This window comes from Sylvia atricapilla, chromosome 3 (assembly GCF_009819655.1).
Source record: "Sylvia atricapilla isolate bSylAtr1 chromosome 3, bSylAtr1.pri, whole genome shotgun sequence".
Lineage (NCBI taxonomy): Eukaryota > Metazoa > Chordata > Aves > Passeriformes > Sylviidae > Sylvia > Sylvia atricapilla.
In genome coordinates this window covers 34,297,693-34,312,941 of record NC_089142.1, presented here as the reverse complement: position 1 = coordinate 34,312,941, position 15,249 = coordinate 34,297,693, and the positions used below count along the sequence as shown (strand labels likewise).

The window sequence follows — 15,249 nt, the reverse complement described above, 5'->3', positions numbered from 1 at the left end:
GATGACCTATTATTGCACTGGAATCTTGCTGGGGTTTTTTTGGGGGGGGGTGGGGGGTTATTTTGTTTGTTTGGTTGGTTTGTTTTGTTTTTAAACTCTCTGAAAGAATAAAAATATTTCACCTGGAGGGTAGGGCAGTACTGATGCAGATCCCTGAATGCAAGCTAGTGAACTCTCCATTACTGGAGATTTTTCAAGATCTGACTAGTCTGAGCCATGACTGACCCTGATCTGATTTTGCAAGCACTCTTGTTCTGAGCAAAAGGCTGGGCTAGATGTCCTTTCTTCCACCCAGGACTTTTGAGAGGCTGTGTAACCATACCTCCCTGCTACTTGAACTGCTTATTCTTCTGGGCTACAGGAAATTCATGTAGGAATTCATGAGAAAATAGTACTAGAGGGAGGAAGCTGAAGAAGTGCTGTAATTCAGAAAAGCCAGGAAAATGTGAATATGAAAGTACTTCATGTTGCAGCATCAATGCATATCAACTGCAAAAATAGATAGCCATTTAGCAGGTAGAGTAGACTATAGTATTACAAAAATAAAGTAGGTCAAAGTCTGCATCTTTGTGAGGTTTTACTCTTGGATGTAAAAGCAAACTGACTTGAATTTCTGCTCTGAACTCCCTTACGGTGTGCCTTAGAACATGGATTTGCTAACAGTGTTGTTACTTCAATATTACTCAATGAAAAGCCACTGCTTTTAGTCATTCCCATATAAATACTAAGTGTAGGTTGTTGTGCTGGATAATTATAATTTCACTGTATTGAGTTCTATAACATAACTGAATAACAAAAAGACATTGAAGACTAAGCTAATAGAACTTAAAAGTTTGCCAACAGTTATTTATTCCAAGTCTAGCTGCTAGACATTCACCTGGTGTGCAGTAATGGGATACCAGGGTGCTGCATTTTTAATGTACTGTTCTGCTCTTTCAGAATGGTATTTTGACTTAGTTCAGCTTGTACCGTCAGTCTCAAGTATAGCTTGCCCAAGGAATGTTATGAAAATTGTAAAAAACCTAAATTTAGGTTTTTGCTGCCTTTTTACAAGTGTTGTAAAATAAAGACAGATTTGTAAAGATAGGGCTGTGCCTGCTCAAATCGTTTTGCTTCCAAATGCTGACCCACAGTAAAGCATCAGGACTCTCCTTGCTGTTTTTTTGCTGTGGATCAGGTGAACCCATGACCCTGTCATGTGTACAAAGAATCTAGGAGCAGCACTGAGATACTGGTTAGTAAATAGGTAGCTGCTGAGCTCAGACTATCCTAATTACAGAATAAAAATTTAATAGGACAAACTTATTAGTTTTCACATGTTTTTTATATCTCATAGTTGATTTTTATGTAGACAAAACTGTGTTTCAGCTCAATCTGACTGATCTTAGAGGACATCAAATTGTAGGAAAGTCTGTCATTAAAGATGCTTCATTGGCTTCCAGAAGCAGTTGACTAAGGAGCCAAACTTGGAGCAGAGCCAGTCTGCTTATGCTTATGCTGTCAACATTCATACTCCTCATAGCAAGTGTTAACAGAGTTAGTTGTTCCTGCAGAGCATGTTTGCTCTATCATAAATGCAGAAAAATCTTTTGAAGAGGAGCTGCTCTATTCATTTATTTATTTATTTGTTTTGCACTTAACAGTTGTCCCAAGTCCAAGAACCACCACCTGTTTGTCTCTCAGAATATATTTGGGGACTAGGGATGCCATGTATCACATCCTGAAGTCACTTAACACGATTTGCAAGCTGCTCGCTACTAAAGTACCCTTGCTTTAGTGCCTGTCCTGTGAATGGTTCTAGGGATGTACTGGTTCTGTTTTGAGGAGTTGTTAAACAGAATGAATTTTGTCATGTCAGAATAACTTCTTGAATGTTAGAAAAGCAAGTGCAGAAATAATGTTTCTAGACATAACCTAGACATGTGATTTAGCATGAACATTTGGCTAATGAACATCTTCAATCTGGCAATTCTACTAATTACTCTGTTTTTTTATTCTGCTGTCATTTTAATGGACAATCACTAGACCTCTTGGGAGAGGGTGAGTAGTATTTTCAATTTCTTAGACCTCTGTATGTTAAGACTCCTTACTAAAAGCTCTGGCTTTCTGAGGCTGAGTGACTGTGGTCTTTGCCTTTCCCCTTACCTTTCCTGTTTGGTCTTCATTACATGGTTGCATATAGATAATCTGGCCGCACTTTCCGGTGTTACCTCTGAGCCACAGATCTCAGATCCATTTGCCCCAGAGCCTACTGCGACTACTGCTCCAACTACTGATACTACCACTACTACAGCTGCTGCTGCTGCTACAGCTCCCACTGTCACTGCTGCCACTGCTGAAGTGGATCTCTTTGGAGGTTAGTTTCGTTGCTGTAGTGCTCTACTCCAGTTCATGATGCAGTCAAAGCAACACTGAGCTCAGCTGCGTAACAAGGCCTCTGGTTTAGCCAGCTGTACCAGAAGTGCCTGTGTGTTGGATGCTAGATGGACCAGGAAATATAAACTGCCCAACTACCTCTGTTTGCTGTGCTTTTAGCTAATAGACTCTTCTGCATATATATGGAAAACTGTAAAGCTTAAGACTGAGTTACCTTATGATTGAGCAGCTAAGGACAGTAGTTCTCAGGTCCACAGGGGGGTAAGCAGGAATTGTTTGCACATTATTTAATAACTAGTACAGTTTCTGAGAAAAGCAGCTGTGCTTTTTTTAGTTGAAGAGGATGGATGTGAAAGTGTCTTCCCCTTCGTTATGTGTCATGCTTGTGCTGTGTTTTGTTTCTTTTGGGTATTTCTTGCAAATAGAATGTCAAGCCAGCTGGATACTGTATTTCAGCAATCTTGAATCTGGGTTTAATTTCAAAAATATTTGCAATAAATTGAAGGGGTGGTGAACTTGTACTAAATGCCAACTATGCAAATAATGATATGTAAAGGTAAAAAAGGAAAAATATCCTTAGACTTTAGTCATGCTGATTCAGTTTCTAATGTTATTTGCTATCCACTTGAGTAAGAATACATTTCCCACTGTATGTTATCAGTATTCTTGGTATTCCTGTGAAGCAGGAGGCTTCCCAACAGCATGCCAGAAATTACTTTTCTTTCGAACAATACACCAGCCCAGTAATGGAGAAATCTTCTCATTTACAAACTATGTTTAAGATCACCTGACCACTGTGTTTTTCTAGTTTTCTCTCATGCATACTTCCAGCATGACAGGAGATGTCAGGAATAAGTAATAACTTACTTGCTATCAAGACTGAATTCCAGTATGTTCTCTGTGGAGTGTGTTTATCTATCACTTCTACTGACAGGAGTGCCAGAGAGGTCTCCTACATAAGCAGTTTGACTACAAAGGTGTTTCCTTAAGACTGAAAGTTCCCAGTTAGAAGGTGTTTTTAGGACTGGCTTCAACAGGCAGCACCAAATTATCCTGTGGTAAAAGTGCTGAAAAGCTGTAAGAAAGGAATACAGCTGCTACTTGCTGCTTGCCCCTCCTTTTACAAAGATTGATACTAATCCAAGTGCCACGAGATCAACCAGTTGAGAAGCATCTTCAAAATTGCCGTGGCCAAGGTTCTGGATGCCACTAGGAGCGAGAGGGTCTGATGTTGGTTGCTCTCAGGAGCCTGTTGCAGAAGCCAGGGCCTGTGCTCATTAATAACCCTGCAGATGCATTGAGTCTAAAACTTACAGTATGTAAGCACAGAGGTCGAGCCAATCTTGGATACTACACCTTCAAATTGCATTATTAATTTATTAACTTAGTCATTTAGTAATTAATTTAGTAATCAATTATTTAGTAATAGGTATATGACTTTTTGAAAAATGAAAGAACAGTTAAATGGATAGAAATCACAGTAAACTTGAAACAGGATTAGAAAAACAACTATCTGTGCTTGTTCTTCCAGTACTTCAGCAACAAGATGCAAGGGTTTTTTCCTACCTTTCCACACTCTGTGCCTGGAAAAACAGCTGCTGCCAAATCATGTGCCTGCTTCCAGGCTTGTCAGGCAAAGACCTGGATGTGTTTAGTTTCTAGAGATTTAACTGATCATTAGATAACTTAGTGATTCATGTTAAGAAGTGGAGCTTCACCCTTCAGTGTGGAAAGAATTTCACTCTTGCAGTATGCAGACTTCTGTGTCTTGATCTCTTTAAAGAGAATGTATTTTGTCACTCAAATACTATAAATGTCCAGTGGATTATACATTAGATGAATATTGATTTTTTTTCCTGGAACACTTCAGAACAAAGCAAGGTTCTGTTGTTTATGATAGCAGAAAAAATCTAGTTCTCAGTTAGAAAAATTTCTAAATGCACTCAGCAGCAAAGATACTTTTGCAGTGCCTTCAAGACACCCAGTAGACAGACCCTTTTAAGATCTATGAGTCTATATTGAACTTCCATCTCTCTGCTCATGGTTTGATTTTTTTTTTGTTTCTTTTTTTTCTGAAGGCTCTGCTGTGAGTATATTCTAGCATCATATAATAGCATTCCTTGTTACCTTAAGGCAGTGTCCAGGGCAAGAGGTCATTTTTGGGCAGACACTGCTGCACTCGAGTTTTTGTGATGCTAGACATGCTTACACTTAATCCTATTAAGTAGGTATTTCACCTTTGAGGTCTGCTGGAGATACAGCCTTCAAGGTCACCTTAACTTCTTGCAGCTTGCCAGTGCCTTGTTGCTTCACAAAATCTTGTGGTCGGGCATGGTAGGAGAAGGTTCAAGAGCAGTGATCTCAGGAGAAAGAATGTAAAGTCTTCAGGGAGTGTCTGTGTAGGGAAAGAAGCTGAAGGCTGCAGGGAAAAGGTGACCAAGCTGAAGGAAGAAGCAGTAGAGGAGGTTTTGGAATAACTGTTGGCTTCACTGTATGGCTGCTACTTCAGCTGATAGGAGTCTGCATGCTGCCTAGGACAGGGCGTTGTCTTTCAGAGATAAGCTCTGCATTATGTGTTCATTGCTAATATGGCATTGGAAAGCAGATGAGAAACGCAGGATTGACCCAGCATAGCTTTTTTAAAGAATTCCATCTGATTAACAGGCAAGCTTTCAGTTACCTGTGCCAACTCTCGAAACTCCTAATCATATTTCAAAGACAAACAAGAGGAGGCTATTTTCAAAGTGCAGCTGGAATCATTCCTGTGAAAGAGAAATGCAAAGGTAGAAGAAAGGCAATGCCACTCAGTAATAGAATTTGGGCACAGTATTTTCAGACATGTGTAACATACTCTTGAGTTACATTTCGTTGTGAGATTACTCTGCAATCAGTGCAAGTAATAAGTCATGGCAGACACTGCAAATGTCAGTTATTAGGCATTAAGATGACTTGAATCGTAAGTGGGCAGAACTGTGGTGTTTCTATAAAGAAACTGTGGGCAAACTGATAAAGACTTTTGGCAGTTAAGGCTAATGAATGCCCCTTATGCTGGTATAGCAAGCTAGCACTTAGTTAATAAATACAAAAAAAACCACAGTAACGCTTTGCACAAATATTATTATTTCCTAGCTCTGAGCATGGTGAAATATTTCCTTGTAATTCAGGTCAGGTTTTCTATGTCAAAAAGTAATGAGTGACTGAAGAGGGAAAAAACTCTGGAAACAGAGTTTCTTGTCTACACTTCAGTTCTATGATCTTTCCTCTACTTGTGACTTCCATGGGATTATTTCACATGTTTCGTAATACATTAGTGATTAAAAGTCAGTTGTATCATCTGTGTAAGTTTGTCATGTATTGATGCCATGGCAGCAAATAAAGCCTGAATTTATGAGGTAAAAGAGATCACTCTGCAGGAACACTTACTTTGCTGCTGGCAAGATGTATTGAAGCACTTCTTCAGTGTTTAACAACTTTGAAAACCCCTCGTTTGCACACTATTTCAGTAAGAACTATATTTATGAATTCAAGTGTAATGCAGTACATAATACTTACCTGTCACTCCTGGTAGATGTTCCATGCAGTGTGAACTTGCAAAGGTCTCAGTAACATCTCTTTTAAGTTTTCAGGATGTCAAGAAAATCGAGTGAGGGCCATATGTTGCTTGATTCTAGAAGTCAAAAGCTAAATTCACTTTTTAAACAGAAGATGCAAAAATATAAAGACTACAGGAACTGCTTTAAGGGGAGAAAATCCCTTACACTGCTGAATGTGCAAATGCAGTATTACTACACCAATATGGAAGAACAAAAAAAATGAAACTATCCTTTTTTTAAATAATAAAATATGCAGATTTAATTGTATCGAATTTTTGCATGTTATGCTAGATGTTAGCAGAGGGCAGCTGTGCAGGAGCAGCAGAGCCTTTTGAAAGGAACTTAATAAGCACTAACTTAAGAAAGACTCAATGGCAAACCTTTGGTTTAAGCTGTGTAGGGTCACCTGTTCAGTTGGTTTGTCTCTATGTTTGTAGAAGTTTCTTGAACTAATCAGAGTAACTAATATTAGGAGTTCTTACTATAACATTTTTTATTTAGGTTCCAGTATGAACTTAGATGTTTATCCCATCTGCCATTTAACCCAAGTCTGATGCTAAAAAAAATTACAGTGCTTGGCAAGAAGTGTCAGTAAAATATAAAGCTGGTGCCAAACTGTTTCCTTGCATCTGTGGGCTGGAAGGAACTTGTGCCCACCTGAATATCTGTGACTGTTACATGTGGAACTTCAATAGCCAGTATATGGACAGGAATAGGTGTCACTCTGAGGCTGAAGTGATCCCAACAAAGGACTAGTGACTAGCTCTATACATTCTGAATTTCTGCCTTAAATCTTATCTGCAGTCTATCCTTTCATTCTGGGAAATAATTATAAGTATGGTTGACCAATGTCTGTCTGTGCTGTTGGGCTACAAGCTATTTGTGTGGGCACAAATAATAGGTTTTTTTGAAAGAGCCCAGGGTGTCCCTTCATATGAAAGCTGGCCCTGTAATGCAAAACTGAGCACACATGATGTTACACAAAACACCTTCTCAAGGAGGATGATGCAAAACTCTTCAGTTCAGTTCTGTGCTGAATTCCTTCCACATGGTGCACGCCAGTGTCTGGTACACATACAGCACTGGGATGTTTGACTCATTCTGATGTTTTTACTTGGACAACTGCCATCCAGTTTTGTTGTTGAACAACCCTGTTACTTGAAAAATAGAATTATATTTGAAATGGCTTATTAGCAGGCCTTTTTTGCTACTAACTCATTTTAATTCTATTGTACAAGACTAGTGGGCTTTCTTCTGTTCTGTTGAAGTTTTGATGCATGTTCTTTTGAGCTTTTTAGATTACTTGGCACGAATTTGTTTTTTAAATGGTTGTTTTCATTTTAAAATTGGCAGTCAAGTTAAAGCATGTTAAGCTTTTTCCTGTGCTAATTTGACAGTGCAATTGCAGTATTCCCCAACAGATTTTTTTTAACTTGCTAATTTCTGTAGCAGTAGAAAAATGTCCATTACAAGCATCTTGAAGTATTTAGTCCTCATTGTGTAGTCTTTTTTTTGTGAAGAAAATGCTTCCCTATGAGGATAGTCCAAATGGCACTGTCCATTAGGACTACTTCATAGACTTAAGAGCACAAATGCTGGTTTAATCCTAGAAATAATGCTGTTCACAGCTTAAAATTTAAGCATCCCACTTAGGAACTCACAAACAAAAAGAAAAAAACAATCAAAGAGCAAGTGGCAAACAAAAATAAACAAAACAAAACAAAAAAAAAAAAACTAAAACAAAACAAAAACAACAACAACAACAAAAACCTCATGAGCAAGTCATTCCAAAACCCCAAATTGGTTGTTTTCCCTAACTTGGCTGGTTGGCCTAGAAGTGATCCTAAAAGGACAGACAGGTTATGGCTCGCCAGCCATTGGTTAAGATGAACAATATTGATCTGTTTGAAGCAAGCTGAATAAATATAACCTATGCATCAGGTTATGGCTTCAGAAAGATCCAGTTGGAATACTGTTAAGAAACAAGTAAGTTCAATTTTTCAGATGTTGCATGACTGACTTGGCTCAAAGACCAGAAATGGTAGATGCAGATATCTGCCAGAGGAATTTAATTGTTGTTCATAACAGTGCAAAGCACTATGCAAGTAAATTCACAGTTGCAGATTAATCACATGTAATACAGGCTTCGAGCATGCAAGTTGTTAATATCTGCTCTTAAATTAATTTTGTTAATTAGTTCATTTTGGGTAGTATGTGAGCATGCTGCTCTGAACCCTTATACAATGAGAATAATGCCTTTTACACTCCCTATGCTTACTGTGGGCAACCCAAGAAGCTCCATCTGCAAACCCTGTCCAGAACCTGCTTGTATGGGGTTGGGGGAGAGACAGAGTTCTGCACTGCATGAGTTGTCTTGCTGTTGGAGTAATTACATTCATGTTGTATAAGGGGATCTACCTATGCAATTTAACTTGGTTATTTTACTATATTTTTCTTCTCTTTATTCTTTCCTTTTTTTTTTTTTTTTTTTTTTTTTTTTTAATTTCTGTTCTTAAACTGCACCCAAGATGCCTTTGCAGCTTCTCCTGGGGAAGCCCCTGCAGCAGCTGAAGGGGCAGCAGCACCAGCTACCCCAACCCCTGTAGCAGCAGCTCTTGATGCATGTTCAGGAAATGGTGGGTTTTATGTCATTAGATAGTCTCTTGTTTTGCTGGGGATTTTTTTATTTGTTTGTTTAAACTACATGGCAGTGTGTTTTTCTGAAAATTTCACGGTGTTTGCAATTGGTAAAAACAAACCTTAAACTGAAGAGCATGCTTAACAAAACTGCCTGTTTCTGAGTCCCAGTGACTTTGTGTTTATTTGGTAGTGCTAATGAACAGTTCTGTCAGTGCTGGGTTGTAAGCAGTAGCCTGGATAGTCCTCTGTCATATTTGGTTTTTTGGCCTTGCCAAAGAGCCACTGAAAGTTCTCCCCTCTAGTAAGTAGACTGTTCAGCCTGTCAGACAGCCTTGATTTTAGAAAAACTTAAGTAAAATCTCTGGATAAGTAAGCTAGATGTTACAGTGACCTCCTCCGTGTGTGTGTGTATTTGCAGTGTGTGCATTGCCTATAGTTGCTTTGTTCTTGACTTCCTCCCTCACTGATCCTAAGTATGCATACACATATATTTCCCCTCTCCTTTTTACAAGACCCCTTTGCCCCATCCGAAGGTAGTGCAGAGGCTGCTCCTGAGCTGGACCTCTTTGCTATGAAGCCAACAGAGACTGCTGTTCCTGTAGTTACCCCTACAACTAGTGCAGCCACTCCAGTTCCTGCAACAACTCCTTCTCCAGCTGCTGCTGTTGCTGCTGCTGCTACTGCTACTACAGCTACTGCCACTACCACCACTACTGCCACCACTTCTGCTACCGCCACCACCTCCGCTCCTCCTGCTCTAGATATATTTGGTGGTAATTTTGTTTTTAACTCTTTGATTCTGGTGGATTGATCTTGTCAGGAGTACCAAATGAGCAATTCATTGTTGCATGCGTGTTGTGTGCTAGGCTTTCAAACCAGAGAGCCTATTAATTTCAAATATGACGTGCAAAATTGGAAACTTCTGTTTTCAGTCCTGCCTTTCAAAAATGAGTTAAAGATGTGTTGTGTTCTTGGCCTTAGATTTGTTTGAGTCTGCTCCTGATGCACCTGCAGCACCTAAACCAGATGCTACTCCTAGCATAGATCTCTTTGGTACAGGTAAAGAGAGAATGGTTCTGATACTCTGCTGCTTTGAGGCTGTGCAATGGTGTAAACTTATTTCAGTGATACTTACTTCTTGTTTTTTCTTTTATTTCTGGAAGATACATTTTCATCTCCACAACCTGCAGCTTCTCCTGTGCCTGAGAGTTCTCTCACTGGTGATCTTTTATCTGGTGAGTGCTTGTTTTCACAGGCCATTCCACAGACGTCCTGGGTTTGGAATTTTTCCAAAAGTTAAAAAAAAAAAAAAAAAATCATCTTACTGCCAGTTTACATCTTTAAACTGAAATATCAAGAAATATTAAGTTTTAAGTTTGCTGCTTTGGTCACAAGATGTGCACTTGCTGAAGATGCAAATCATGAAGTGGCTGACACTGAAGTTCAGGAAGTAAGTGATGTAGTTGTTGAGAGAGGAAATCCTCCTCTAAGCATAAGAAAATGCTTAATAAGCAATGCTTTCTTTAAAGTACTGTGGTTTTCAGTTGCTGTGTGAGAAATGTAACACTTTCTGTTTGCAGTTCTGGAGACTATTACCTGAATTTACCAAACCTGTAGTTCTAACTGTTGGAGCCCATGTGGCTTTAAAATATTTAGCTATCATTGTTGCCTTGCTGATACTAAATATTATTTATCCTATGCTTACTGCAGTGGATGCATTTGCAGCCCCCTCTCCTCTACCCACTGCCTCTCCAGCAAAGGTGGATTCTTCAGGTGTGATTGACCTATTTGGTGGTGGGTATTTTTGTTTCCTCACCACTTCAGAGTTGAATCACTTCATTTCAATTACCTTTGCGCTTTGCTAAAGCTGCGGGTTTCCCCTTCTCACAACTTTTCTGTGTGACCTTAGGGCTGAGTCTGGCATGTCTGGTTCTTAAAATTGCACCATAACGAACTGCAAATAAGCTGTTGGTGTGGTCTTTGTCTTGTCATGACACTTTCCATTCTGTCCCCAGTCAGTGCATGGCTCTTCTTCAGATGTCCAGTGAAATTCTGCTCTGTCCTTTTCCTTCTTTGCTAATCTCCATGGTCATGCTGTTTTCTCTCTGTTCCGTTTCTCAAAGCAGCTGAAGTTCTGAGGGTGATTTGTCTCAGCCTGGGTATATCTGAATCACAGGGTTTAACAAGGTGGAAATTAGGATGGGCACAGCCAACTCTAAGCATGTTGAAGAACAGAAATGGTGCTTAGAAGCGGTGAATTTCAGACATTAGTGAGATATTCCTCTAAAAAGATTTCATGTGAGCCACTGGCTTCTGGCTGGAATTACTCCAAACTTTCAGCTAATGCATTCATCTCCAAAACCCTGTTGTCTTGAATGGTGTTGTTTGTGTCTGAGAAGAAGCCCAAATAAGAGATTTTTTCAAGTAGTGGTTTGTAATAATCCTTTTTTCCACCTGAACTTTGCATCCATGGTACTGCTCTGCAATAAGGATGGCCAAGCAGTTTAATTTTCTTCTTCTGATGTATGAAATGGTTATTTTGTCATCTTTTGTTTACGATACATGATGAATTGATGTATTTAATATTGAACTCCTCACCTTTTTTTGATGCTTTCTGGAATTCCCTTTAGATGCTTTTGGAAGTAGTGCTTCTGAACCCCAGCCCACAACCCAGGCTGCTTCTAGTTCCTCAGCCTCTGCAGACCTACTTGCTGGTAATAAAGATCTTCTAAAAGCTTGTTACTTTAGAGCAGTACTATGAAATGGTGTTTGAAATCTTTTATGTTCCTTGGATGTAGATAGTGAAATAAAATGCTTATTCACAAGATTTCTTAGTACTTTAGATATTTTAATTAAAACTAGAGTGACTTATAATGGAGGCAGTATACTGAAGTACAAGCTAACTTTCTAGATTATCTTCTTTCCATGTTCCTTGCTTTCCTACCTCACACAGCCTTATTTTTCTGTACTGTTCACTGAGTATGAGTGTCTGTGTAAAGTTTCTTTGGCTGTGTGTAGCAGTACTAAAGTTAGAAATATTTCAGGCTACGCTTCTTGTTCCTTACTGCTAATTAAACTTCGAGTGCATTCAGTTTGGTTGCTTTAATTGAGGCAGGTTGAACACTTAAATGTTAGCTTGAATGGCTGACTTGGTAGCAGTCTTGCTTTTAGGCAAGGAGGGTGGGATGATGAAAGCATGCTTTTCTGAGCACAAGGGCAGGGAAATGATAGAGACCCTCTCCTTACACTGGGAGAGATGAGGTCACTGCTTGGGCTGAATGTGGCATCACTGTCACACCCTATATCAAAGGTTGGATAACTGTATTATTTTAGTCTGCACCCTATGGATAAGCAGCTGAATTCTGTGTCTACTACTTTTCTATCCAAAGTTTGTACTATACCATGCATTGTAGTGGCTACAGTGATTGTGCTAAACAGCTGTAACTCATCCCCATCCCAGTTGGAAGTTTGTAGAGAGCAAAATCCCAACACGTGCACTTCTGGTTTGTAGAAATTCTGGTTTGTCTCAAATTCTTTCATGTTTCTGAAAGCAGAATGTGTGTCATGATTGAAATTGGCACTACCCTAGCCAAAACCAGCACAGTTTGTTGAATTGGTGGGCAGTTATCACTACATTTTCAAGTAACTGCTTGGAGTGTGGACACTGTCTAGTAGTGCCACAGGAAGGAAGAAGTTGCCTAGATAATAATAAGGTATACATCCATTCTCAATCAGCAAGCCAGATTCTTAAATTAGGACATAATGTGTAAATGCATGCTAAAGCTTTAGGACAGACTGCTTCAGATTTTATGGTAAAAGACTGCCTTTTTTTTCATATTGCTTCAATAGGTCTTTGTATTCGTTTATGGATGGCTTAAGGCCATAGATCAGGTTTTAACTAATAGATTCTGGAACGTGATAGTCTTGCAGTTACATATATTGTCAGGAGACTGGGTGCAACGATGTTGTTGGACAGAAGCTAATTCTGCTGTGTACAAACATTACAATATAAAATATTTTATGTTGTTATTCATAACTAAGCCTAAATGCAAGTAGGAATTGTGCTCCAGATGGCTTTCAACTTCAGCAATGTGCTCTCTGAATGTGATGAGTTGCATTAAATCAAAACCTAAATTATAAAAGGGATGTTCTAAGTCTAAATAATCAAGCAGACCTGAAGCAGTTGGGGTGAATAGATGATTTTTTAAATTTTATTTTATTTATGCTTTGAATATACATTCCAAAGGGCTCTAAGTAGATTTGATTTTTTTATTTTGGCAGACAGAGGGAGTCTATAAACATTGCAGCATATTGCTAAGCATTTGTTCACTGTAGATAATGGCAGATGTATAGCCTGCAGTGTAATCCAGTTTTAAATTTAAGAGTGTCTGGAGTTCATATGGTGGCTGAAGGCTTGTCCTTCATGGTTTATGAGTGTTTGGTTGTACTAAGTGTTTGTGTGCATAATGTTATGAGTATACTTACTATTCATAATTGTCTTAAGTGTTCTGCTGTCAAATGAGTTCCTGCTCTTGGCTTGCTTAGGAAATTTGGAAGAAATGTTTTCATACTCCAAGCCTTTCAGCAGACAAAACTAGAACTTTGCTGATAAATACAACAGTCTAGCCTTTTTTCCTTCTAGATCTTTCTATCCAATTAAACTGTGTGCATGTGTGTCCTGGTATATACTCTAATAATGTGTCCTTATATGAAATCTTACTTGGCTATGTAAAAGCAACCTCAAAATCAGGCAGTTGAGGGTGTTCAGACAACATATCTAACAGTTGCTGCTCTTTCTGCAGACTTTCTTAGGGTCTTGTGCAATCTCTAGACAACTAGGACTTGGTTTGTTAGAGAATTATTACGGTTTCACTGCCTGGTATTCCTCTTAAATTGTGCAAGGCTAAAAGCTATGGAATTAAGATCAATCATCATACAAGTTTTCACCAGAAGCTGGGAAGTCTTCTCTTTTGTAGCTGAAAAAAACAGATACTTTATGGGGCTTTGCAAAAGGTTACAGAACTTTCTAAACAGACTCTTATTAATGGATACTGGATCACACCCTTCTGCCAGGCTCCTTGTTCTCACTCAGGAAGTGGAAAGACTGGCTTTTTAGATGGTTCCTGTGGTTTAGGAATTGCTGCAGTGAACTGCCTTTGTCTTCCCTGGAAATGGTCACCCTGCTTCTGGTCTGATTCCATGGAGATGAATACTTTGTGCAGTAGTTGAATGCATGCAGCTTTGCCTTGGGCAGGTGATGATCTAGTGTCAGTTTTAGCAGGTATATGCTGCAGATCACATCCTCAAGAAGAGGCAAGTGAAAGAAGCCTTTTTTCAGCAGCTGGAGAAAGCATCATTACCACAGGCTTTGGCACTAGGGCAACTGGAACCACTGTAGTATGTGCTGGAAGGGAGATAGGGAATGCAGCTAGGAATGGGTAGTCTGGAATGCATTAGAGAATCTCTTAATGTGGATCAAGGCATACTAGAGTGAGTTCAGTGGAGAGCCACAGAGGTGGTGACTTGTGCATATGACATATGCAGAGAGGCTGAACTGGGGTTGAGAAGGCCAAAGGGAATTCTTCTAGATATCTATACTCATGGGAGTATGCAGAGGAGACTAGTCAGGTTCTTCATGGGGCTGCACAAAAAAAGGCAATGTGTGTGGGAAACTCAGTAATACTGTAATGGTCTGATATGACAACAGATCACCCAGAGAGACAGTAAAATCTGCTCTTGGAGGTGCCAAGGCAAATGTCTGGGCAACCTGATTTGATTAGACTGACTTTAAACAGGGTGTGTGGCTGGCTGACCTCCAGAGATCCCTTCCAACCTACATTATTCCATGACAAACTCATGTCAAGAACAGACCGTGGCAGACCTCTGATCCCAGGACATTTTTCCATATTTAGGGTTAGCAACTGTGAGCACAAGACTTGCTGTGGGCTGGGATTTGGATTATGAGGGCTTCTTGGTGCCATTATACTGAAATAAGCCTAATAAACATAGGGAAGCTCATAAAAGCTGCTGAAACGTTCTTTATTTTAAAATGGTCTAGTAAGAATTGTCTTTATCATTCTGCCCTCTATAGACTGAGGTTTTGGTAAACACAGTCTAACAAGGCTGACCCTTATTTCCTCACCTCTCTTATGTGGTTTTTTTTTAGGCTTTGGAGGTTCTTTTATTGCTCCCTCTCCATCACCGTCCCCAGTCACTCCAGCTCAAACTGGATTACTGCAGCCTAACTTTGATGCAGCTTTTGGGACAACAGCTCCAACAACTGGCAGTTCATTTGATGCATCAGGTGAGCCACAGGATTTCTTCCTCTGAATTTTCTAATGTGTTTTGTATGGTAGATGAGTTAATGGCACCATATTTAGCCTCTGAGTACAAGCAATATCAGTGACCTCCTTTTTGTTTCTTACTGGAAGAACCTCAGGGTGATCACAGGGCTGGTGTGTGCCCAAGAGCTCTCTGTACCCATTTTTTATTCTACCATGTCAGTAAAAACCAAACTAACATATACTGTAACATATACTAGCATCATCCTTGCATGTGCTTGACAGCATGAGTTAGGAATTACACAAGGAAAACACTACTCTGTAAATCAAGTATACAGGCAAGTCAGCTTGCTGCTGAT

At 39.4% G+C, this 15,249-nt stretch overlaps 1 protein-coding gene across 1 annotated transcript in view; it reads left to right on the top strand.

Annotated features, from left to right (window-relative positions):
- The window catches only part of SNAP91 (synaptosome associated protein 91), a 63,707-nt gene that overhangs the window by 37,257 nt on the left and 11,201 nt on the right, over positions 1-15,249 (top strand). The window contains exons 14-22 of the mRNA XM_066315088.1: positions 2,026-2,040; positions 2,183-2,356; positions 8,498-8,605; positions 9,122-9,382; positions 9,591-9,668; positions 9,773-9,844; positions 10,320-10,403; positions 11,240-11,323; positions 14,776-14,913. Coding sequence (XP_066171185.1) covers positions 2,026-2,040; positions 2,183-2,356; positions 8,498-8,605; positions 9,122-9,382; positions 9,591-9,668; positions 9,773-9,844; positions 10,320-10,403; positions 11,240-11,323; positions 14,776-14,913 — 1,014 coding nt within the window. The remainder of the gene's footprint in view (positions 1-2,025; positions 2,041-2,182; positions 2,357-8,497; positions 8,606-9,121; positions 9,383-9,590; positions 9,669-9,772; positions 9,845-10,319; positions 10,404-11,239; positions 11,324-14,775; positions 14,914-15,249) is intronic.